Here is a 24,525-nt window from a genome sequence, read left to right as displayed (position 1 = left end):
ACCTGCTATCAGCAACATCATACTGACATAACAACCTTCATTTCAACATCAGTATGCAAGATTGACAAGTTTTCCACATTTTGTCACATTACTGCCACAAACATGCATCAATTGTGGCTGGATAGTGTAATGGTTAAGGGCTCTGTCTCTGACACAGGAGACCTGGGTTCAAATCTAGGCTCTGCCTGTTCAGTAAGCCAGCACCTATTTCAGTAAGGAGTTTCTTGGGCAAGTCTCCTTAACACTGCTACTGCTAACTGAGTGCGCTCTAGTGGCTGCCTCGCAAGCGCTTTGAGTCCGACAGGAGAAGGGCGCTATACAAATACTGCTATTATTATTATTATTATTATTATTATTATTATTATTATTATTATTATTAATTTTATAAGAATACCACGTGAAAGACCAATACAAAGTGGTGTACATGTGAGAAGTGGATCGAAAATCATACATCATTCCAAACATTTTTTACAAATAAATAACTGCAAAGTGGGGTGTGCGTAATTTTTCGGCCCCCTGAGTCAATACTTTGTAGAACCACCTTTTGCTGCAATTACAGCTGCCAGTCTTTTAGGGACTGTCTCTACCAGCTTTGCACGTCTAGAGACTGAAATCCTTGCCCATTCATCTTTGCAAAACAGCTCCAGCTCAATCAGATTAGATGGACAGCGTTTGTGAACAGCAGTTTTCAGATCTTGCCACAGATTCTCGATTGGATTTAGATCTGGACTTTGACTGGGCCATTCTAACACATAGATATTTTTGTTTTAAACCATTCCATTGTTGCCCTGGCTTTACAGGATCTTCTCAAAAAATTAGCATATTGTGATAAAGTTCATTATTTTCTATAATGTACTGATAAACATTAGACTTTCATATGTTTTAGATTCAAATACACACAACTGAAGTAGTTCATGCCTTTTATTGTTTTAATATTGATGATTTTGGCATACAGCTCATGAAAACCCAAATTTCCTATCTCAAAAAATTAGCATATTTCACCCGACCAATAAAGGAAAAGTGTTTTTAAAACAAAAAAAGTAAATCTTCAAATAATTATGTACAGTTATGCAATCAATACTTGGTCGGGAATCCTTTTGCAGAAATGACTGCTTCAATGCGGCGTGGCATGGAGGCAATCAGCCTGTGGCACTGCTCAGGTGTTATGGAGTACCAGGATGCTTCGATAGCGGCCTTAAGCTCATCCAGAGTGTTGGGTCTTGCATCTCTCAACTTTCTCTTCACAATATCCCACAGATTCTCTATGGGGTTCAGGTCAGGAGAGTTGGCAGGCCAATTGAGCACAGTAATACCATGGTCAGTAAACCATTAACCAGGGGTTTTGGTACTGTGAGCAGGTGCCAGGTCGTGCTGAAAAATGAAATCTTCATCTCCATAAAGCTTTTCAGCAGATGGAAGCATGAAGTGCTCCAAAATCTCCTGATAGCTAGCTGCATTGACCCTGCCCTTGATAAAACACAGTGGACAAACACCAGCAGGTGACATGGCACCCCAGACCATCACTGACTGTGGGTACTTGACACTGGACTTCAGGCATTTTGGCATTTCCCTCTCCCCAGTCTTCCTCCAGACTCTGGCACCTTGATTTCTGAATGACATGTAAAAGTTGCTTTCATCCGAATAAAGTACTTTGGACCACTGAGCAACAGTCCAGCGCTGCTTCTCTGTAGCCCAGGTCAGGCGCTTCTGCTGCTGTTTCTGGTTCAAAAGTGGGTTCATGCTTCCATCTGCTGAAAAGCTTTGTGGAGATGAAGATTTTAGCTTTCAGCACGACCTGGCACCTGCTCACAGTGCCAAAACACTAGTAAATGGTTTACTGACCATGGTATTACTGTGCTCAATTGGCCTGCCAACTCTCCTGACCTGAACCCCATAGAGAATCTATGGGATATTGTGTAGAGAAAGTTGAGAGACGCAAGACCCAACACTCTGGATGAGCTTAAGGCCGCTATCAAAGCATCCTGGGCCTCCATAACACCTGAGCAGTGCCACAGGCTGATTGCCTCCATGCCACGCCGCATTGAAGCAGTCATTTCTGCAAAAGGATTCCCGACCAAGTATTGAGTGCATAACTGAACATAATTATTTGAAGGTTTACTTTTTTTGTTTTAAAAACACTTTTCCTTTATTGGTCGGGTGAAATATGCTAATTTTTTGAGATAGGAAATTTGGGTTTTCATGAGCTGTATGCCAAAATCATCAATATTAAAACAATAAAAGGCATGAACTACTTCAGTTGTGTGTATTTGAATCTAAAATATATGAAAGTCTAATGTTTATCAGTACATTATAGAAAATAATGAACTTCATCACAATATGCTAATTTTTTGAGAAGATCCTGTATGTTTAGGGTCAATGTTCTGCTGGAAGGTGAACTTCCGCCCCAGTCTCAAGTCTTTTGCAGTCTCCAAGAGGTTTTCTTCCAAGTTTGCCCTGTATTTGGCTCCATTCATCTTCCCATCAACTCTGACCAGCTTCCCTGTCCCTGCTGAAGAGATGCACCCCCCGAGCATGATGCTGCCACCACCATATTTGACAGTGGGGGTGGTGTGTTCAGAGTGATGTGCAGTGTTAGTTTTCTGCCACACATAGCGTTTTGCATTTTGGCCAAAAAGTTCCATTTTGGTCTCATCTGACCAGAGCACCTTCTTCCACATGGTTGCTGTGTCCACCACATGGCTTGTGGCAAACTGCAAACAGACTTCTTATGCCTTCTGTTAAAATGCCTCTTGCCACTCTTCCATAAAGGCCAACTTTGTACAGTGCATGACTAATAGTTGTCCTATGGACAGAGTCTCCCACCTGAGCTGTAGATCTCTGCAGCTTGTCCAGAGTCACCATGGGCCTCTTGACTGCATTTCTGATTAGCGCTCTCCTTGTTCGGCCTGTGAGTTTAGGTGGATGGCCTTGTCTTGGTAGGTGTACAGTTGTGCCATACTCCTTCCATTTCTGAATGATCGCTTGAACAGTGCTCCGTGGGATGTTCAAGGCTTTAGAAATCTTTTTGTAGCCTAAGCCTGCTTTACATTTCTCAATAACTTGATCCCTGACCTGTCTTGTGTGTTCTTTGGACTTCACAGTGTTGTTGCTCCCAATATTCTCTTAGACAACATCTGAGGCCCTCACAGAGCAGCTGTATTTATACTGACATTAGATTACACACAGGTGAACTCTATTTAATCATTAGCACTCATCAGGCATTATCTATAGGCAACTGACTAATCAAAGGGGACCGAATAATTATGCACACACCACTTTTCAGTTATTTATTTGTAAAAAATGTTTGGAATGATGTATGATTTTCATTCCACTTCTCACATGTACACCACTTTGTATTGGTCTTGCAAGTGGAATTCCAATAAAATGGACTCATGTTTGTGGCAGTTATGTGACAAAATGTGAAAAACCTCAAGGGGGCTGAATACTTTTGCAACCCACTGTATGTATGTATGTATGTATGTATCCAATTTCTTCGAATCCGAATTTAAAAAGGTTCTCGAATATCTCGAACCTTTCGAATCCCGAATCTAACGAATCCTGCACATAAGAATTGTGCGATCCGTAGTATAGTTGCCCGCAGTATAGGTACTCAGGCATAGGTAGCGAGGTAAAGGTGCCTTCAGTATAGCTAGCTAGGTATGGGTGCCTTCAATATTGGTAGTTTTCAGTATAGGTAGCAAGGTATAGGGGCCTGCAGTATAAGTAGCAGGGTATATGGGCCTTCAGTATAGGTAGCAGGGTATATGGGCCTTCAGTATAGGTAGCAGGGTATATGGGCCTTCAGTATAGGTAGCAGGGTATATGGGCCTTCAGTATAGGTAGCAGGGTATATGGGCCTTCAGTATAGGTAGCAGGGTATATGGGCCTTCAGTATAGGTAGCAGGGTATATGGGCCTTCAGTATAGGTAGCAGGGTATATGGGCCTTCAGTATAGGTAGCAGGGTATATGGGCCTTCAGTATAGGTAGCAGGGTAAATGGGCCTTCAGTATAGGTAGCAGGGTATATGGGCCTTCAGTATAGGTAGCAGGGTATATGGGCCTTCAGTATAGGTAGCAGGGTATATGGGCCTTCAGTATAGGTAGCAGGGTATATGGGCCTTCAGTATAGGTAGCAGGGTATATGGGCCTTCAGTATAGGTAGCAGGGTATATGGGCCTTCAGTATAGGTAGCAGGGTATATGGGCCTTCAGTATAGGTAGCAGGGTATATGGGCCTTCAGTATAGGTAGCAGGGTATATGGGCCTTCAGTATAGGTAGCAGGGTATATGGGCCTTCAGTATAGGTAGCAGGGTATATGGGCCTTCAGTATAGGTAGATAGCTAGGTATAGGGGCCTTGAGTATAGGTAGTAAGGTACATGTGCCTTCAGTATAGGTAGGTAAAGGGACCTTCAGTATAGGTAGCAGGGTATAGGGCCTTAAGTATAGGTAGGTATGTAGGTATAGGGGCCTTTAGGTAGGTAGGTAGGTAGGTAAAGGGACCTTCAGTATAGGTAGCAGGGTATAGGGCCTTAAGTATAGGTAGGTAGGCAGGTATAGGTACCTTTAGGTAGGTAGGTACGTATAGGGGGCCTTTAGGTAGGTAGGTAGGTATTGAGGCCTGTAGGTAGGTATAGTGGCCTGTAGGTAGGTAGGTATAGAGGCCTTTAGGTAGGTAGGTATAGGGGCCTGTAGGTAGGTAGGTAGGTAAAGCGGCCTGTAGGTAGGTAAGGATAGTGGCCGGTAGGTAGGTATAGTGGCCTGTAGGTAGGTAGGTATAGCGGCCGGTAGGTAGGTAGGTATAGCGGCCTGTAGGTAGGTAAGGATAATGGCCGGTAGGTAGGTATAGTGGCCGGTAGGTAGGTATAGTGGCCTGTAGGTAGGTAGGTATAGCGGCCTGTAGGTAGGTAGGTATAGTGGCCTGTAGGTATAGTGCCCGATAGGTAGGTAGACCCCCCCCCCCCCCCCCCCCGTGCCTCCTCTGCTCACCCCCAATGGCCTCCTCCGTCCCCCGTGCCTCCTCCGCTCACCCCTGCATAGGTATCTACTCACCTTTCCCGTGGAGCGCAGAGCGGCAGACCTCTTCGTTACTTCCCTGTTCCCTCTAGTGGCCGGACCGGCTTTTACTGATGCCGTCATTGTAAGAGCCGGTCACTAGGGGGAACCAGGAAGTCAGCGAGAAGTCTGCCGCTCTGCGCTCCACTATGGATAGGTGAGTTGATACTAAGTATGCGGGCGGGCGGAGGAGGCGCGGGTGGTCGGAGGACGAATGCGAGCGGCGGGTGCGCGGCGATGCAGCGTCGGGATTCGGCGGATTCGTACAGTGGAAAATGGCGTCGGGATTCGAATCCACGAATCTCGAATATTTCCTAATATTCGAGGGATTCGTGGATTTGTGTGTGTGTGTGTGTGTGTGTGTGTGTGTGTGTGTGTGTGTGTGTGTGTGTGTGTGTGTGTGTGTGTGTGTGTGTGTGTGTGTGTGTGTGTGTGTGTGTGTGTGTGTGTGTGTGTGTGTGTGTGTGTGTGTGTGTGTGTGTGTGTGTGTGTGTGTGTGTGTGTGTGTTTTGGACAGTAAGAATGTATTTAGTAGTTCTGATGGTGAAAAATGTAGGGTAGATGGCAGAACGGTGGCGTAGTGGTTAGTGCTCTCGAGCTGGGTCCCTGGATTGAATCCCAGCCAGGGCACCATCTGCATGGAGTTTGTAGTTCTCCATGTGTCTGCAAAGGTTTCCTCTGGTCACTCAGGTTTCCTCCCAAATCACAAAAACATAGTTAATTGGCTTTCCCCTAAATTGGCCCTAGGCTAAATGCAGCCATACACTGCTCGATTGCCACCAGATCGACCAGCAGTTTAGATCCCTCTGTGATCTAATCTATAAAATAGATTCACAATCTGTGGAGCTGCCACTGCCGCCGCCCCCTGCATGCATTACCTGATCCGGTGGGGCGCGAGTTCCCCGGTCTCCGCTGTCTCTTCTCCGCTCTGGGGTTCGGCTTCACTTTACATCCTGTCGGGGATAGTTTAAACAGTAGAGGGCGCTCTACTGTTTAATCTTCCCCCGACAGGAAGTAAGTGAAGCCAGCCAGAGCCCAGCGCAGGGAAGGGACAGCGGGGACACGCTCCGGCGGAACAGGTAATGGATTGCCACTAGTGTCGGTCATTCGAACAGCGCTATCGACGCACTACCGACCCGCCGGCGATCGAGTGAAATTTTCCGCGCGGACAGATCAACGGGATCCATCGATTTCGGATGGAAATCGGTCGATCGGTCAGTGTGTGCGCATCGATTTTGACAGCAGATTAGATCAGTGATCGAATCTGCTGTCTATCGGCGGGAAATTAAGTGTATGGGCACCTTTAAAGCAGTAGGATCAGCCATACAGTGGCTGAAAAGAGTACTGGTTAAGGGCTCTGCCTTTGACATGGGAGACCAGGGTTCGAATCCTGGCTAGGTCAAGTACCTATTCAGTAAGGAGTTCAAGGCAAGACTCCCTAACACTGCAGGGTGGCCTCTTGAGCGCGTCCCAGTGGCTGCAGCTCTTGAGCGCTTTGAGTCCAACAGGAGAAAAGCGCTATACAAATGTTCGGATTATTATCGGATTATTATACTATGCCAGGGAAAAAAAACACATATCTAAGTAGAGAAATACTTGATCTACTTACATAACACATGTATTATACTGTCCACATTTTGATTTCAGTGAATGTTATATTATCATTATTATTAGTATTTAGTATTTATATAGCGCCGACATATTACGCAGCGCTGTACAGTGTGTATGTGTGTATATATATATATATATATATATATATATATATATATATATATATATATATATATATATTTATTATTATAACTTGTCACTAACTGTCCCTCAAAGGAGCTCACAATCTAATCCCTACCATTGCCATATGTCTATATTATGTAGTGTAAGTACTGTAGTCTAGGGGCAATTTTTTAGGGGCAACCAATTAACTTATCCGTATGTTTTTGGAATGTGGGAGGAAACCGGAGTGCCCGGAGGAAACCCACGCAGACACTTATATAGTAAATGATGAGAATTCTGTTCCTGGTGGGGGCCATGTCTTTTGCTCACAGTTAAGGCTAACTCGTGATGTAATTTCTGCCCTTTACTTTTTTTCTTGTCGTCTCCAATCGCTGAGTCACCTTAGCCTTGCTTGTAAACACAAGTGATTGGGGGATTAGGTTTCAGATAAGCAGTGGCAGGGAAGTAAAGGGAAGAGGAGGAATAGATTATAGATAAAAATAACCCCCAGCATGCAATTCTTTGGCACGACTACTAAAGTGCCAGTGCTCCTTAAGTATGTGATAACTCCAAATCATTACAGCGGAAAAAGTTTTGAATGCAGGATTAGCATCTTTATCACCTAATACACTCAGACCAGTTGCTGTTGAAATTTGATTTTTATGGTGACGATACCGCTTTAAGATACATACACTACACGATATATACATAGACCTATGACTATGGTAGGAATTAGATTGTGAGCCCCCTCTGAGGGACCGTTAAGTAACAAGACAATATACTCTGTACAGCGCTGCAGAAGATGTCGGCGCTATATAAATACTAAATAATATATTCCTGGATTTCAGTTTCCAGTCTCCAGAACTCAAAAAAACTGTCCAGAAATCTTAGGACCAGTTTATGCCGAGAATGTTGCAACTGGTGTACAGCGCAGGGTTAGGAATTTTTCAGGTTTCCCTACAGTTCACTTCTTGCCTGTTCACACATATGCATTTCACTACAGTTTTGCTGATCCTAGCGCACGACCTCCAACATCAATGCGAGTTAAAGCTCACACACTTTCACTGTAAAATAAAAATGCTCATACTCAAATTGCCGTATTTTTCGGACTATAAGACGCTCCGGACTATAAGACGCACCTAGCTTTAGAGGGCAACAACCAGGGGAAAAATAAAAATACTAAAGCTGGTGCGTCCATGGTCCAGGAGCGTCTGGTAGATGTTCTGACTCAATAATGTATTTTCCTTAAGTCCCCTGCAATGCCCCTGGTGTCCTCCTGCACTGCCCATATGTAATGTAAATAGCGGTGGCAGCTGTGTATCTCCCCTTTGTCTGACGTAATTATCCACAGTAGCCCATGCATCTGCCCCCATGTAATATAATTAATGCATCTGCCCCCCCATGTAATATAATTAATGCATCTGCCCCCCCATGTAATATAATTAATGCATCTGCCCCCCCATGTAATATAATTAATGCATCTGCCCCCCCATGTAATATAATTAATGCATCTGCCCCCATGTAATATAATTAAGGCATCTGCCCCCCCCATATAATATAATTAATGCAACTGCTCCCTCCCCTGTAATATAATTAGTGTTGGATCTCCTGTGTAATGTAATTAGCATTCAATACCCTGGCCGCCTGTGTAAAGTGATTAGCATTCAATCACCCCGCCTCCCACCCGTGTAATGCAATTAACATACAATCACCCAGCCTCCAGCCCGTGTAATGCAATTAGCATTCAATCAGCCCCGCCTCCCACCCGTGTAATGCAATTAGCATTCAATCAGCCCCGCCTCCCACCCGTGTAATGCAATTAGCATTCAATCACTCCCGCCCGTGTAAGGCAATTAACATACAATCACCCAGCCTCCAGCCCGTGTAATGCAATTAGCATTCAATCAGCCCCGCCTCCCGCCCGTGTAAGGCAATTAGCAGCGGGCATCACTCACCTGAAACTTGAAGCCCGCGGTGAAAAGCTGTTCGTCTCGCTCGTTCTTTCCTCCAAGTGCCGGCACTTCCTGGTCGCGTCATTACATACGCGACCAGGAAGTACCGGCACTTGGAGGAAAGAACGAGCGAGACGAACAGCTTTTCACCGCGGGCTTCAAGTTTCAGGTGAGTGATGCCCGCTGCTAATTGCCTTACACGGGCGGGAGGCGGGGGTGGTTAAATGCTAATTGTAAATACCCGGGCGGGCGGCTGGGTGATTAAAAGCTAATTGCAATACATGGGCGGCCAGGGTATTGAATGCTAATTACATTACACGGGGGATACAACACTAATTAAATAACACGGGGGCAGATGCATAGCCTACTGCGGCTAATTAGGTCAGACACGGCTGCCGCCGATATTCAAGCTACGTATGGGCAGTGCAGGACACCGGGGGCATTGCAGGGAGGCCCTGACATCGCGGCGAGGCGGCGGTTCATATCGGCGGCCGTTCGTAAGTCAGGGACTCCCTGTATTCGGACTATAAGAAGCAGGGGCTTTTTCCCCCCACTTTTGGGGGGGAAAAAAGTGCGTCTTATAGTCCGAAAAATACGGTAGTTTTTTCCTGGCCATTCCCAGCAGATTCCCTGTGATTGATGCCCCAGCTTGCCCACCCAATTATGTCAATGAATTTTTGGCCAAAATCGATCGCTGTTATCGATGGCACTATAAGGAAGATCTTGCTGGAGCAGCAGTAGATTGACAGCCTGTAGCGCTGCATTGCTTCAAGCAGTGCAATGCTGCGGTTTGATAGATATTAGTAGATTTCATGCTGAAATCTATGCTGAAATCTATTAACTATTACTATTACGTGTTTAAATACCAATTATAGACCATCTATCTATTGGGCATGTTGGCCATCTGCTAGTGTATGGCCGCCTTTAGGCCTGGTTCACACTGCAAGAGCAAGTGCTAAATGCTAAAAAGCATTTTGTGATTTGAAATGCTATGATTTTTGTCAAGTGGGATCACACACATAGCATTACATTTAGCAAGAGATTTTGAAATACCAAGTACTTATAAAAAGTTCTTTCAGTGTGAACCAGCCCTTAGCCGTCCTCAAATACAAATTTAGAAAGATTTTTTTTAATAAATCTGATATTTTGTTAAAGGCTTCTGTCTTAGAAATACTGAGTATTTCAGTTCAGTCTTTGTCTTACAGCAATGCAAGGACAGAAGGCTTATGCAAACAGTCACACTCGCACAATGATTTGATAGCCACATTTCAGAAAACTTTATTTAGTATTGGATTATTGTAACTACAATTTATACTCTTTTATGGATGCCATTAAATTGTAGGCAGATGCAGTATTTGTGACAACTGCACAAGGAAATCTCTCAGCAACTTGTAAGGAGGCTTTACTCGTGCATTAGATTGAAATAACAGAACATCAATCTCACATAGTGTAAGGAAAAAAAAAATAGGAACTAAAGTACAGGAGATTAGCACAACACCACGTACCAGTGAGCATACATGTCAAGGGCCTGAGCCCACTGCTGCATTTATAAAAACACATATACACATGGCTTTTTCAAGTGTATTTGAAATCCGTCTTAGGCCATTTAAATGCGTTTTAACGCGTTAAACCGTTGTAAACATATTTAAAAAATGCTTGAAAAACTCATGCATTTTTATAAACGCATTAGTGGGCTCAGGCCCTTACTAAATGAACAGTGCCATTTCTTGGTCATTTAGCATACACACTGTGTGTGTGTGTGTGTGTGTGTGTGTGTGTGTGTGTGTGTTCACTCCAGGCTCTTTTAGCCGGGTGTTCCATCCAGTTATTTTTGGTGAGCACCCGCTGTCATTGGCTCACTTCCTCATACTACTCCTATGCTTTGAGCAGAGTTGTGCCAGCCCTGTAATCCCCCCCCCCCACACACACACACACACACACACCCCACCCAGCTACTTTTTCATGCCACCTGGCTGGAAAAAAAATTCTGTGGAGAACACACATGTATTTTCATTGTATCACAAACGAGCTTTACTGTACAAGTAGTCACCAGTTAACAAATGAGATGTGGGCTGTAGGTTCGTTCTTAACCTAAATCTGTTCATAAGTTGAAACACTGTCCATCTCTGTACACTGTCCCCTCTGTGTCCACTGTACCCTCTCTATGCCCCCCTGTGCCTTCAGTGTCCCCCTCTGTGCCATCAGTGTACCACAGCAAAATTTCATGGTTAGGGCCTCTTGAAGTTTTTTTTTCTTTTTTGTTTTGTTTTTAATATAGTTTTACAGTCCTAAACCTGCCTGCTGAAACACTAGTTTTGCAGCTTTTTCTTTTTTTTTTTCTTTTCTTTTTATTGAGGCCATTGGAATGCTTCCTAGTTGCTTGTTTGTAAAACAATGATGGGAAGGGTGTGTTAAAATAACTGCACATAATGAAAAATGCCCTGACTTTCCGGTGATATGAGCTTCATCTTGTAACAGTGGCCAGTATTTTGTTACAAGGCTGTTCTGTAAGTATCTTTTCAGTGATATTAAATTACCATATTCCTGTGACTAACCTGTACCTGTCTAAAGTTTGTGAAATCCAGGAATATTTATTCTTTCATCCCTTGCCACAATTCAGAATGGTGGAAGTACAGGAACATTTCATATGTGATGACTTCTTTTGCCCAAGCAAGGGGAGAATGGGCTCATGGGAAAAAGGAGCATGTTTTACGAATATCAGGTACTGGATAACTCAGTATCTATCTATCTATCTATCTATCTATCTATCTATATATATATATATAGCAAAAGTATTCGGCCCCCTCGAAATTTTCCACATTTTGTCACATAACTGCCAAAAACATGGATCCATTTTATTGGAATTCCACATGAAAGATTAATACAAAGTGGTGTACACGTGAGAAGTGGAACGAAAATCATACATGATTCAAAACATTTTTTTACAAATAAATAACTGCAAAGTGGTGTGTGCATAATTATTCAGCCCCCTTTTGGTCTGAGTGCAGTCAGTTGCCCATAGACATTGCCTGATGAGTGCTAATGACTAAATAGAGTGCACCTGTGTGTAATCTAATGTCAGTACAAATACAGCTGCTCTGTGACGGCCTCAGAGGTTGTCTAAGAGAATATTGGGAGCAACAACACCATGAAGTCCAAAGAACACACCAGACAGGTCTGGGATAAAGTGATTGAGAAATTTAAAGCAGGCTTAGGCTACAAAAAGGTTTCCAAAACCTTGAACATCCCACGGAGCACTGTTAAGCGATCATTCAGAAATGGAAGGAGTATGGCACAACTGTAAACCTACCAAGACAAGGCGTCCACCTAAATTTACAGGCCGAACAATGAGAGCGCTGATCAGAAATGCAGTCAAGAGGTCCATGGTGACTCAGGACGAGCTACAGAGATCTACAGCTCAGGTGGGGGAATCTATCCACAGGACAACTATTAGTCGTGCACTGCACAAAGTTGGCCTTTATGGAAGAGTGGCCAGAAGAAAGCCATTGTTAGCAGAAAAGCATAAGAAGTCCCGTTTGCAATTTGCCACAAGCCATGTGGGGGACACAGCAAACATGTGGAAGAAGGTGCTCTGGTCAGATGAGACCAAAATGGAACGTTTTGACCAAAATGCAAAACGCTATGTGTGACGGAAAATGAACACTGCACATCTCTCTGAACACACCATCCCCACTGTCAAATATGGTGGTGGCAGCATCATGCTCTGGGGGTGCTTCTCTTCAGCAGGGACAGGGAAGCTGGTCAGAGTTGATAGGAAGATGGATGGAGCCATATACAGGGCAATCTTGGAAGAAAACCTCTTGGAGTCTGCAAAAGACTTGAGACTGGGGTGGAGGTTCACCTTCCAGCAGGACAATGACCCTAAACATAAAGCCAGGGCAACAATGGAATGGTTTAAAACAAAACATATCCATGAACTAATAGTCTTTCCACCATCCCTGTCCACCCCTTTGCCTGATATTAAAATAAATGTTAATAAGACGTCTATAACATCAGTTCCCAAAGCACAGTGCTTGGGGGTAATATTTGATTCTTCTCTCTCATTTACTCCTCACATTAACTCCCTAACCAGCTCCTGCCATTTCCAACTGAAAAACATAGCACGTATCCGACCTTTTCTCTCCCATGACACAACCAAAATGTTAGTACATGCTCTTATTATACCTCGATTGGACTATTGCAATATATTGCTTGGTGGACTTCCAACTAACCGACTAACACCGCTCAATTCTGTACTGAACTCTGCTGCTCGACTCATTCATCTCTCACCTCGCTCTTCCTCTGCTGACCCTCTCTGTCAAGCTCTTCACTGGCTACCAATTAATGAAAGGATTCAGTTCAAACTCTTAACCCTAACCTACAAAGCTCTCCACAATCTCTCTCCCCTGTACATCTCCTCACTAGTCTCCAGATACCAACCCAACCGCAATCTCAGATCTGCACATGAGCTTCTTCTATTCTCTTCTACAATTACCTCCTCACATTCACGTGTACAAGACTTCTCACGTGCCTCACCCCTCCTCTGGAATGCCCTTCCGCAACACATCTGCCACTCTCCCACCTTTGAAATCTTTAAACGCTCACTCAAAACCCACCTTTTCCGACAAGCATATTCTCTAGCTTAGGCCATGCACCCACTAAATAACCTAATTACGCACTGCCTGTACATATACTGTATACATCCCCACCTTTTGTTTCCACCCCATTCCTTTAGATTGTAAGCTCGCAAGGGCAGGGCTCTCACCCTTTTGTGTCATGGACTGTTATTAATTTAATTGCTTGCACACTGTTAGACATTTATACATTTTAGTCATCATGTTAAATCAAATTGTAATCAGCAGTGCTGTATCTTGTATCAGTGTTTATATTTGATGTATACCATTGTCTGTATCATTATGTATCCCTTGTATGTTTTCTTACATTGTACAGCGCCACAGAATATGTTGGCGCTTTATAAATAATAATAATAATAATGTGTTAGAATGGCCCAGTCAAAGTCCAGATCTAAATCCAATCGAGAATCTGTGGCAAGATCTGAAAACTGCTGTTCACAAACTCTGTCCATCTAACCTGACTGAGGTGGAGCTGTTTTGCAAAGAAGAATGGGCAAGGATTTCAGTCTCTAGATGTGCAAAGCTGATAGAGACATACCCTAAAAGACTAGCAGCTGTAATTGCAGCAAAAAAATGTTTGGAATCATGTGTGATTTTCGTTCCACTTCTCACGTGTACACCACTTTGTATTGGTCTTTCACGTGGAATTCCAATAAAATTGATTCCTGTTTGTGCGGCAGTAATGTGACAAAATGTGGAAAACTTCAAAGGGGCCGAATACTTTTGCAAACCACTGTATGTTAGTAATCTTTTAAAAATATGCTGGCTGTTAAATTGGGGAGACTACTTCCTGAAATTAATTCCTACTCTAACCCCTCCATCTCTCTGTTGCAGCCATTGGGCTGCCAGGAATATTATGCTGTATAAGGAGCTACTAAAGTTATTAGCAAGATTAACATATTTTTTGGACAATAACAAGCTCCCAACCATAAGGGACACCTAGGTTTAGTGGACAAAAATAAGGAAAAAAATACTAATCCTGGAGCATCCATGGTGCCAGGGGTGTCTTATGGACATTTCCCCCCAATCTCCCCAAATTATTACATCTCCCTTACACCTTTTGTATCCTGTGTCTCCTTCTGTCCACCCAGTGTCCCCCTCTCTCTGTCCTTCTCTGTCTATTCTATGTCCCCGCTTCCTCTCCTCTAGCGGCTCACTCACCCTTCGGGATGTGTAGTTGCCTGTGAGGAAGTAATGTTACCCCTGCAGATGCCCTGCAGCTAATCAGGTGGGGGGTGTTGTCTGTCACTGCCGCTGTTCTGCTCCGTGACTGGATCAGACAGTCTCGAAGGCGGGACCACAGCTCACTCATTGTGGCCAATGGCTGCATTCACTGAGTCTCAGCGAGTGCAGTGATTGACCAAAATGAGTGAGCTGTGGTCCTGCCCTCGAGAAAGTCTACTACAGTCACGGAGCTGAGCAGCGGCAGTGATTGATAGAAAGCACTTCCCACCGGATTGGCCGCAGGGCATCTGCAGGTGTAACATTACTTCCTCACACTGCAACTCCACATATTACATCAATTAGTGTAGTGCTCAGGTTGGTAATATGTATTAAGTACAGAAATGTTAGCAAACTTTGATGTGTGTGCATATATATCACATTCAATCACGTTTTATTACTCATCAAGAAAAGACAAGACAAATAACATTTATATCGCACTTTTCTCCTGGCGGACTCAAAGCGCCAGAGCAGCAGCCACTAGGGTGCGCTCTATAGGCAGTAGTAGTGTTAGGGAGACTTGCCAAAGGTCTCCTACTGAATAGGTGCTGGCTTACTGAACAGGCAGAGCCGGGGTTCGAACCCTGGTCTCCTGCGTCAGAGGCAGAGCCCTTAACCATTACACCATCAAAAGTGTTAAAACACATAACATGCATATCGGAACCACAGGCAAATCATATCATGATGGTAACCAATTATATTAATGTTCAAATATGAAATGTCCCTTCTGCAATCACTCTTGTATTTAATTAAAGAGAACCAGAGGTGGGTTTGAAGAATGTTATCTGCATACAGAAGCTGGATCTGCCTATACAGTCCAGCCTCTGTCGCTATCCTAAACCCCCCTAAGGTCCCCCTACACTCTGCAATCCCTCATAAATCACAGCCTCGCTGTCGACACACAGCTTGTCAGAGCTGGCTGTGTTTATCTCTATAGTGTCAGTCTGCTGCTCTCCCCGCCTCCTGCAGAACTCCGGTCCCCGCCTGCGTCCCTTCCCTCCCGCTGATAGGAGGGAAGGGATGGGGGCAGGGACCAGAGCTATGCAGAAGGCGGGGGGAGCAGCCGAGACTGACACTACAGATGTAAGCACAGCCCCTCACAGCGCGTCTGTGATCTATGTCTGATTGCAGAGTGCAGGGGGACATTAGGGGGGTTTGGAATAGCAACAGAGGCTTGGCTGTATAGGCAGATCCAGCCTCTGTATGCAGATAACATTCTTCAAACACACCTCGGGATCTCTTGAAGTAGAATATCACAGCATGAATATGCATAGTGTGCACAAAATATTATGGTCCCTTTAAAGGAATACTATCGATTCACATATTATTTTCAATTGACACAGGAATTGTTTGGGAAGTGCTGCTAAGTACTGGTGTATACATTTTAGTAGCAACTTCTTTGTTCTACTGTCAGCAAAATACTTTCAAAGTTTACTGATGCCAAAACTGAGCTGACTGAGCCATGAGGAGAGGGGAAATTCCCCTCACACTTGATCAGTTAACTCTATGTGTAGCTCTGTGTGTGACAGAGAGAGAGAGCTCCCAACAGCTGCAGCTTTCTGTGTCCTGTGTTTCTGACTGACGTGTCTGAAGAGAGCAGAGGAAATGTAACTAATTGTCACAGCTTTTCATACTGTTTTTGCTTTCAGAGTTTGATATGTTTGATATTTGCTTTCTGTAGTCTGATATGCAACTCTGGCTGTGCATTGAAGCAGACACCCCTTCTGCAATTGATTTGTCCCAATATAGCTAAATCCTACCCTCAAATTACAGTTTTTGCCTCTGATATTTAACATGAAAAGTAGAAAAATTTTTACACAGCTACTTGGGGCCCGTTTCCACTTGGGCAGTGCGAATCGCTGCGGTAAAAACTCGCATGCGGATGCAAATTTCGCATGCGGGTGTATGCGAGTTCGCATGCGAATTCGCATGGATGACGCTGTATGCGAATTTAACCATGGCAGTGCCAGTGTGCTTTTCCATTGATTTCCATGCTAATTCGCATGAAAATTCGCATACCAAAGCCGCAGGCGATTTCCCTATCAAATAAATTAGTGGCGATTCGCATGCATTCCACACGCAAGCGAATTCTGAGGGCTCTGCCGTGCAGAAAAATCCTGCGCAGAAAAACGCTCAGGAAAACTGACAAGTGGAAACGGGCCCATCCGCTTGTATTGGCTGTGCGAATCTGCATGCAGGAAACGCATGCAGATTCGCGATAGTGGAAACGGGCCCTAAGACATTATTTGCACACTGTCATTTTAGAACACTTGGGTATCGATAGTATTCCTTTAAGGCTTAGCGTACTGTCCCACTGGGCGTTCAGTACAAGCATCCATATGGTAATAACCAGGTACAGTATATTTGTGTGCAGTCAAAATGTTATAGTCTAGAGCCTAGGTTCTCAACGTGTGGTACGCGTACCCCAGGGGGTACTTCTGATGGTTGCAGGGGGTACTTGGGCTTGATATACTTAACCAAGAATAAGAAATGTAGAGTTTTAGAAAATGATAAATCTTATTTAAACACCAAATTAGTGTTTTAGCTAATTAAAAGCAATAGTAAATGCTTGGAAATTGTTTAGAACCATTTATTATGTACTACAATTAAATATATATTTGTCAAGGGGTACTTGTGATGTTTCCTATGCTAGGGGGTACTTGGTGAGTACAGGGCTTTAAAAGTGGTACTTACCAATAATATGTTGAGAAACACTGGTCTAGAGTACTTGAATAGTGCAATTATGTAAGGTCACATACAATTAAACAAAACACATATTTTCTGATGGCTTATAACAACGTTCCAAAAACTGGTGAAGAAATAGTCCATGAATATGAATGTTGAACAGATTATTTCCCAACAGCATCATAAAAGGAAAGTGTGAAGTAGCAAATCACCTGACAGTATCGCCACAATAGAAGATGCACTAAACGTACACTTTTTTTGTATTTTTTTTAAAATATAGTAGGGCTTACAATTTTTTGCAGAAATATTGAATCATATGTGGATACACTATTCCACAGGAGAGACAAAAAGTGAGTGCGCACCAATAGACTGCCTGTCACCAACAATTCACTCTTTCAAGCGGTGCAACATCCGGTTAAAGCAAGATCGATATTGTAACATCCAAGAAGAAACAGTATCCAAGAGCAACATGCTTATCTGGTTAAAACTTCCATAACTTTAATCACAATCCTTATTAAAAGCCAGGCAAGTAAGAAAACATATACTTAGTGTCCAAAATATACTGGTACAAAAGGCACAAATGCAGCAAACAGGTGCGGAGGCTGGTCGATGATCTCTTCGCCCCTATGGTCTTAAAAAAAGCCCTTATCGAGGGGCGAAACTATCGTCGACCAGCCTCTGCACCTCTGTTTGCTGCATTTGTGCCTTTTGTACCAGTATATTTTGGACACAATAAGTATATGTTTTCTTACTTTGTCTGGCTTTTAATTAAGATTGTGGTTAGTTATGCAAGTTTTAACCAGATAAGCGTGTTGCTCCTGAAAACCGTTTCTCCTTGGATGTTACAATATGTAGATACACTTTCGGGGTCTTCATTATTTGGCGTTTGAAGCTGATATTTTCCTTGTGGAATTATTACAAGAATGCTCATCTGAAGTGATCACTCGTTTTGGACTGCTTTTCCCCAAACACTGTTCAGCTATCTGCCGTTTGGCATGTTTTTCTCTATTGATGGGAGGTTTGCATACAAACATGAGCACGCTGCTTGTGTGTGTGACAGTATATGACGATTGTGCATGGTTTTCTACCTGCCCGTTTGTTAATGAACACAGTCAATGGATGTTGTGGTACACCTATGCACACTTGGGAAATGACCCCATAAAATGTCAATGGATTGTTTTAGACAACCTAAGTAGCAAGTGTGTTTGAGCCTTATAGATAAAAGGATATTGCTCAACCAGTACAACTTATCAGTGAGTTATTATTATTGAAGTGGGAATCTCTTTTAAAATGTACTAGCAAGATGAAATATTTTTGGTATGATGATTATGGAATTATCTCTTTATCACTTGAAGTTTTTGTTCTCCAAGCAATTCCCTGGCTAAAGCAGTGCCAGTCTCTATTTGTAGATCAAGGAATGTGTTAGTTGAGACTTCTTAGTCATAGAGAGACACATTCCATCACACGGTAAAAGCCTTTGAAATACCGGACACTCTCATAGGAAATCAAGGGCTTAAGGGAATAAAGTGATCTCAATACAGTAACAAAATGGAATTTAGGATATAGATATTCATTTTTTCTTTTTTTAAAACCATTGCTTTGTTTTGTTTAAATTCTATTTGATCTGTAGAAGTAGCCTGAATCCATTAATAAATGATTAGAGAAAGTATCCAGTTCTAGTGTGATGTCTCACCGCTAAACATAATTTCCACTTCAAGTTGAACTTCAGTGGTGTGATTGCATTCTCTGTGAAATTTTAGTCAGTCTGGTAGGATGGTAGCCATGTGGCCCAAAAAAAAACTGTTACACTGCTTGTTCATTGGAACCAAGAACAGCAGCTTCTCCAATATGTATGAGAATCTTGCATACATGACAATTGCTAATAATAACAGTCCTAAATACCCTTTTAGTTTTAGTGAGAGCCTGTAGTCACTTGATGATGGGCTTGGTTCTCCAGCAGATGTGGACTGCCAGGCCCTCTCTTGTATTATTTGTAAATCTGACATGAGATTCACATGTGTATGTACAGAGCCAACCATATATGTGTGTGTGTGTGTGTATGTATATATGTGTATATATATATATATATATATATATATATATATATATATATATATATATATATATATATATATATATATATATATATATATATATATATATATATATATATATATATATATATATATATATATATATATATATATATATATATATATATATATATATAATTTTTCTTTTTGCCTAAAATGGTTAAACATTCATGCATACAAGTGACAGATTCTCTCTCATCGGATCCTAGCTGGACTGTAGCATAACCCTCACTTATTAATAAGTCTTGCCTGTCACAAAATAGCTTCTGAGTGCAGAGAATAGCTTAAAAAAATCAGAAGTTTATAGGTTGTCAGTTTGTGTAAAAAACAAACAAACAAAAAAGTCATTTATATGAGACAATTAAAACATAAAGCCTACTTTTTAGCTTTTTAAATTGTCTGCTACGCCTAGAAGTCATTTTAGGAGTAGCAGGATAGATATAATCGTTTAGCTCATCAGTTTATTTGAAGCTCAGGTTTGCTTTAAAGGATACATTGTTTTACTTGGGACTTCTTTTAGCCCCCGGAAGTCTGTGTCCCTCGACGCGGTCACTCAGTCGTCCGCTGCCCCCTCAGTAGTGGCCTGCAGACCAGCCGCAAGACTTTTTATTTACTGTACTTACCCGGGGGTTCTTCTAGCCCCTAGAAATTTCATTGGCTTCTGACCCTGTGATAATTGTGAGCCAATCACAGCTTACAATAGAGAAAGGATGGCTCTGGTCCTTAACCCCTTCCCGGCCGACTAACGCAGATAGGCATCGGGAAGGTGGCAGACCCAGGAGCGCCTTACGCCGAAAGGTGTCAAGTCCTGGGGCGGGGTTTTACCGAGGGTCACGTGAACGTCCCCGCTTAAGTGACGGACCTCTGCTGTGTCATCAGTCTACCAGTGGTGATCGCCGCTTGGAGACTGTAAGATGGCAAAACCGCCATCTGTTTACATTGTACAGCAGTGCGATCTACAGCAGCATGTCAGTCAGCTGTCCCCTAGAGAGGCTCAGATCGTAACCCCCTCTCATAGGCTAACGCCTATGAGAGGGGATCGCCGTGATTGGCTGGTGAGTGGAGGGAGGGGAATAACAAAAAAAGAAAAATGTATTAAAAAAAATAAATAAACATTGCAGCAGCGATCAGAGCCCACCAACCAAAATCTCTGTTGGTGGGCAGAAAAGGTTGTGGTGGTGGTGGTGGGGGTGGGGGGGGGGGGGTTACTTGTGTGCTGAGTTGTATGGCCCTGCAGCAAACTTTTAAAGCTGCAGAGCACTAAATTGTAAAAAATGGCCTGGTCACTAGGGGGCTATAAGCCTATGGTCCTCAAGCGGTTAAGAGACCAGGGTTGTCCAGTCCTGAAAGGGTTAATGAAGCTGGAATAGGTGTGCATCTTTTATGATTCAGGTCTGAGTCTCACTTCATACAAATATAAAAAGGGTAGCTCTACAACAAAGGAAAATGTATAATAATGCCTTAAAGGGATCCTGAAACAAAAAGTATATGGAGGCTGCTACATTTATTTCATTCCAGCATCAGCAGTATCTGAATCACACACCTGAGAAAGGTGTCCAGAAACCTATCGGACACCTGAAACGAGCATGCAACTAGTCTTGTCATTTTTGTCAGAAACCTTTTATTTGTTTGCTTGTTCAGGGTCTATGGCTAAAAGTATTGGAGGCAGTGGATCAGCAGGACTGTTTGAAAATATTTTACAACTTGTCATATTTATTAAATTTTACAGGTTGCTTTATGGCATGGAATTTGGACACTGGTTCACGTTTAGGGCTGTTTCACACTGCAAGTGATTTTAAAAGCTCTTGCTAATGTAATGTGTATGTTCTCACTTCAGTTGTGATTGACTGACTGATTTTTAAATCACCCATAGCATTACATTAGCAAGAGCTTTTCAAATCACTGGTGATTAGAAAAAGCACTTGCAGTGTGAACCAGTCCTAAATGGGATTGGCATAAACGCAGCCACCTATACTTTTGCAGATATGTTTGACACATATTGTACTTAAAGTGGATCCGAGATAAACTTTTACTCCTTGCATAATTGTGTTCCTTTCATATAGTTTATAGGGCATTCCTCGAGCCAAATACGTTTTTTTGTTTTGTTTTAATAATCTAATTCCCTATAAACTAAACAAGCCTCGCCCACAGCTCCTTTTGTGCCTTGGCACTGTAGCAGGGGCTTATGGGAGCTCAGTCTGGGAAGGAAGAGGAGGTTACTAGCCATTGATTTCAGAAGCAGAAGAGAGGAGGGAGGAGGAGAGGGGACTGAATTTACACTCAGACAAGCTGATAGCATCTCCAGCCCTCAGCCTGTGACAGTGACAAACAGAACATGGCTGCCCTCGTATCACAGGAATAAATAATCATAAACTTTTGAAGCAGTTTGCAGCTAGATATGCTGTGTATAAAATCTAAAATTTAGATAAGATATACAGACAAGTTACTCGTTATAGTTAGTTTTTTCATCTCGGATCCACTTTAAAGAGGAACTACAGTAAAAATAATGTAACTAAAAAAAGTGCTTCATTTTTACAATTATGTATAAATGATTTAGTCAGTATTTGCCCATTGTAAAAGCTTTCCTCTCCCTGATTTACACTCTGATATTTATCACATTGTGACATTTTTACTGCTGGCAGGTGAGGTCAGTGGAAGTTGCTGCTGCTTGCTTTTTTGGCAGTTTGAAAACGCTGTAAACGGCTATTTCCCACAATGTAACGACGTTCACAGACAGGAAACTGCCAGGACTATGGTCCTCACGTTTCCTGTGGGATGGGTTTCATCACAATATCAGCTAGAGCCCCCTGATGATTTGTTTGTGAAAAGGAATAGATTTCTCATGTAAAAGGGGGTATCAGCTACTGATTGGGATGAAGTTCAATTCTTAGTTAAGTTTTCTCTTTACAATTGAATCTGACAAATTAATATTATTTTGTGCAGAAAATGAAGGAAGGATCAAGAGATCACAACCACTGGAGGGCGTTCTGAGTCCTGTCCTAGAAACAAGCATCTGGAGATGGCGCAAAACAGTCATCAGCTCGATATCCAGGTATTACATGATCTTCAGCAACGCTTCCCTGAGATTCCGCTGGAAGTGGTATCTCAGTGCATGATGCAGGTATGTGCTGAAATGTCAATGTTTCGTATGCTGTGCATTCACCCTAGAATAACCAGAATGTTCTGTGTCTACATAATTCTTTGCATTCCCTCATTGTTTTGTGTATTTGTTAAAGCTCAGCTCCAGGCATAGGTCTAAAAATATGGAACAGTTCTAATAGACACCAATGCAAAGTATTGGTACTAGGGCACTGAGAGTGTGAGTTGGGTGCACGATAACCCAAATACTAGCTAGCCGATTGTCTAGCAGTAGCCGATCTGTTTCTGTATAGGGTATACTGTAGTTAGGGGCCCATTCACTATAAATTGTGACTCGCTGAGCGCTAACAATTTTTTTTGGTGTGATTTCCAGTGCTAGTAATTGTACATCAATATTTATTTATTTTTTGGTAGCCTGTCATAAATTAGCTGCAAAATTGCTTTGTACAAGCAGTTGAGCAGCGATTTTGCAGCAATCCTATACTTTTGTATTGAAGTGCAAGTACTCCAAAACCCCGATTTGGGGAAATTCCAATCATTCCTCTGGGATAATTTTCATTAGCCTAGTGCTTTTGGAATTGACTGCGGTTTAAAGCACACTGAAACAGCTCCTGAGGATCCCAGCCCCTTAAACTACCTCATCTATTAGTAGCCGGTTGACTACATCAATTTCTGGTTCGGTCATTTGGGCACTGGGTGGTTATTGTTTAGGCATTAGGAGGGGAGTTAGTGTTAGGCAGTAGGAAGGGGGTTAGTGTCAGGCAGTAGGAGGGGAGTTTGTTAGGAATTGGGAAGGGGGCTCAGTGTTAGGCAGCAGGAGGAGGAGTAGTGATAGGAATTGGGATATTGCATTATACAATATTTTAACTATCAGCAAAACTCGTTTCCCAATACAACTCTATAATCTTACAGTAGTGCTCAGATGGTGGTAGTTAGTGTAAAATCATGCTTCTACTACTTTCATTTCTGTGTTATAATTTTCATCACTGAGAGGGTTAAGTTTCAGGCTCTGTTCATGCGGCTGCTGCTTGGATTGCATAACCCACTGTTCATGCTGCAAGAGGGAAGGCAGATTGAATCTCCCTGAGAGGATTGAAGCCGTAGCGCAGACTTTCTGTGTTTGATGTTTGGAGGGGAGGGGGTTGTCTGTTTTTGATGTGTTTTTTTTTTTTAAAGAAAGAAAACAAATATAGTAATGGCGTAGCTTTTACACAGCAAAAAACAAGCCTGTACAGATCTAGGAAATGTGTGCCTGGAGTAGGGCTTTACAATAAACACAGTAAATTATTTCCTGTACTTTATTATAAGGCAGATGACTAAGCTTTGTGTAACAAAATGAGCACAAGACGTTTCCTAAATACTGAAATCGAGACAAATACTAATATAAGCCCCATGAGAACCTCGCACCGCCTATTAATTCTCAGTATGCTATACTGCCTTATTTTGCATGAGTCCTACTAATGTGTTTTTCAACGTTACATGTGTGTTTTTTCTCCTGTTTTTATAAGTTAAATGGCTTGCTACAATTTGAAACCAATAGGCATGGAAGCCATAAATAAGTGTGTGCTCCGATTTGTGCTAGTGGTGTAGCAGATGCAACCTAAACAGATAGCTTGCTTTCAGTAAAAAAAAAAACCTGCACAATTTTGCTAGTGCTTTCCCTTCCCTAAGAAAACTCTGCTTGTGTATTAATATTACAGAATTACAGAAATGTTTCATTTTTTTAATACTTTGCAACAACACATGCCAAATTATTTCAGTATGCTTCCTTGTAGCTATGACAACAGTACACTTTTTGTTTATAGTACTTCCAGGAATTGTCACCCTTCTGCATATGCAATTGACTTAGGAAACTCCAGGCCACCCTTCTTATGTTACTTCCAGTTCTGTAGCCCTCTCTCTGACTCATGGCTACTTTCTTTTCAGCATTTTCATATCTGGAATCTTTATACACCTATAAAGGACATTATGTATATGGATCTGTTTTCCTCTATTATAACATCCCATCAGGCAACACTTAAAGTGTAACTGTCGGCCATAAAATAAAAAAATTGATGCTTTATTTGTATCTGGTA

General features: G+C 42.5%; 1 protein-coding gene across 2 annotated transcripts in view; it reads left to right on the top strand.

The window, feature by feature from the left end:
* Window positions 1–24,525, top strand: part of TAB3 (TGF-beta activated kinase 1 (MAP3K7) binding protein 3) — a 99,961-nt gene that overhangs the window by 28,886 nt on the left and 46,550 nt on the right. Inside the window, exon 2 of one of the 2 annotated variants that reach the window (XM_068268317.1) lies at window positions 22,295–22,403. In XM_068268317.1, the coding sequence (XP_068124418.1) occupies window positions 22,371–22,403 (33 nt within the window). In that variant the 5' untranslated portion in view covers window positions 22,295–22,370. Of the gene's footprint in view, window positions 1–22,294; window positions 22,473–24,525 lie in introns of both variants that reach the window. The other variant, XM_068268316.1, reaches the window with a different exon arrangement.

Source organism: Hyperolius riggenbachi, chromosome 2 (assembly GCF_040937935.1).
Source record: "Hyperolius riggenbachi isolate aHypRig1 chromosome 2, aHypRig1.pri, whole genome shotgun sequence".
NCBI classification, from domain to species: Eukaryota; Metazoa; Chordata; class Amphibia; order Anura; family Hyperoliidae; genus Hyperolius; species Hyperolius riggenbachi.
The sequence above is the reverse complement of the archived record's forward strand: the minus strand, read 5'-3'. Positions and strand labels throughout refer to the sequence as shown.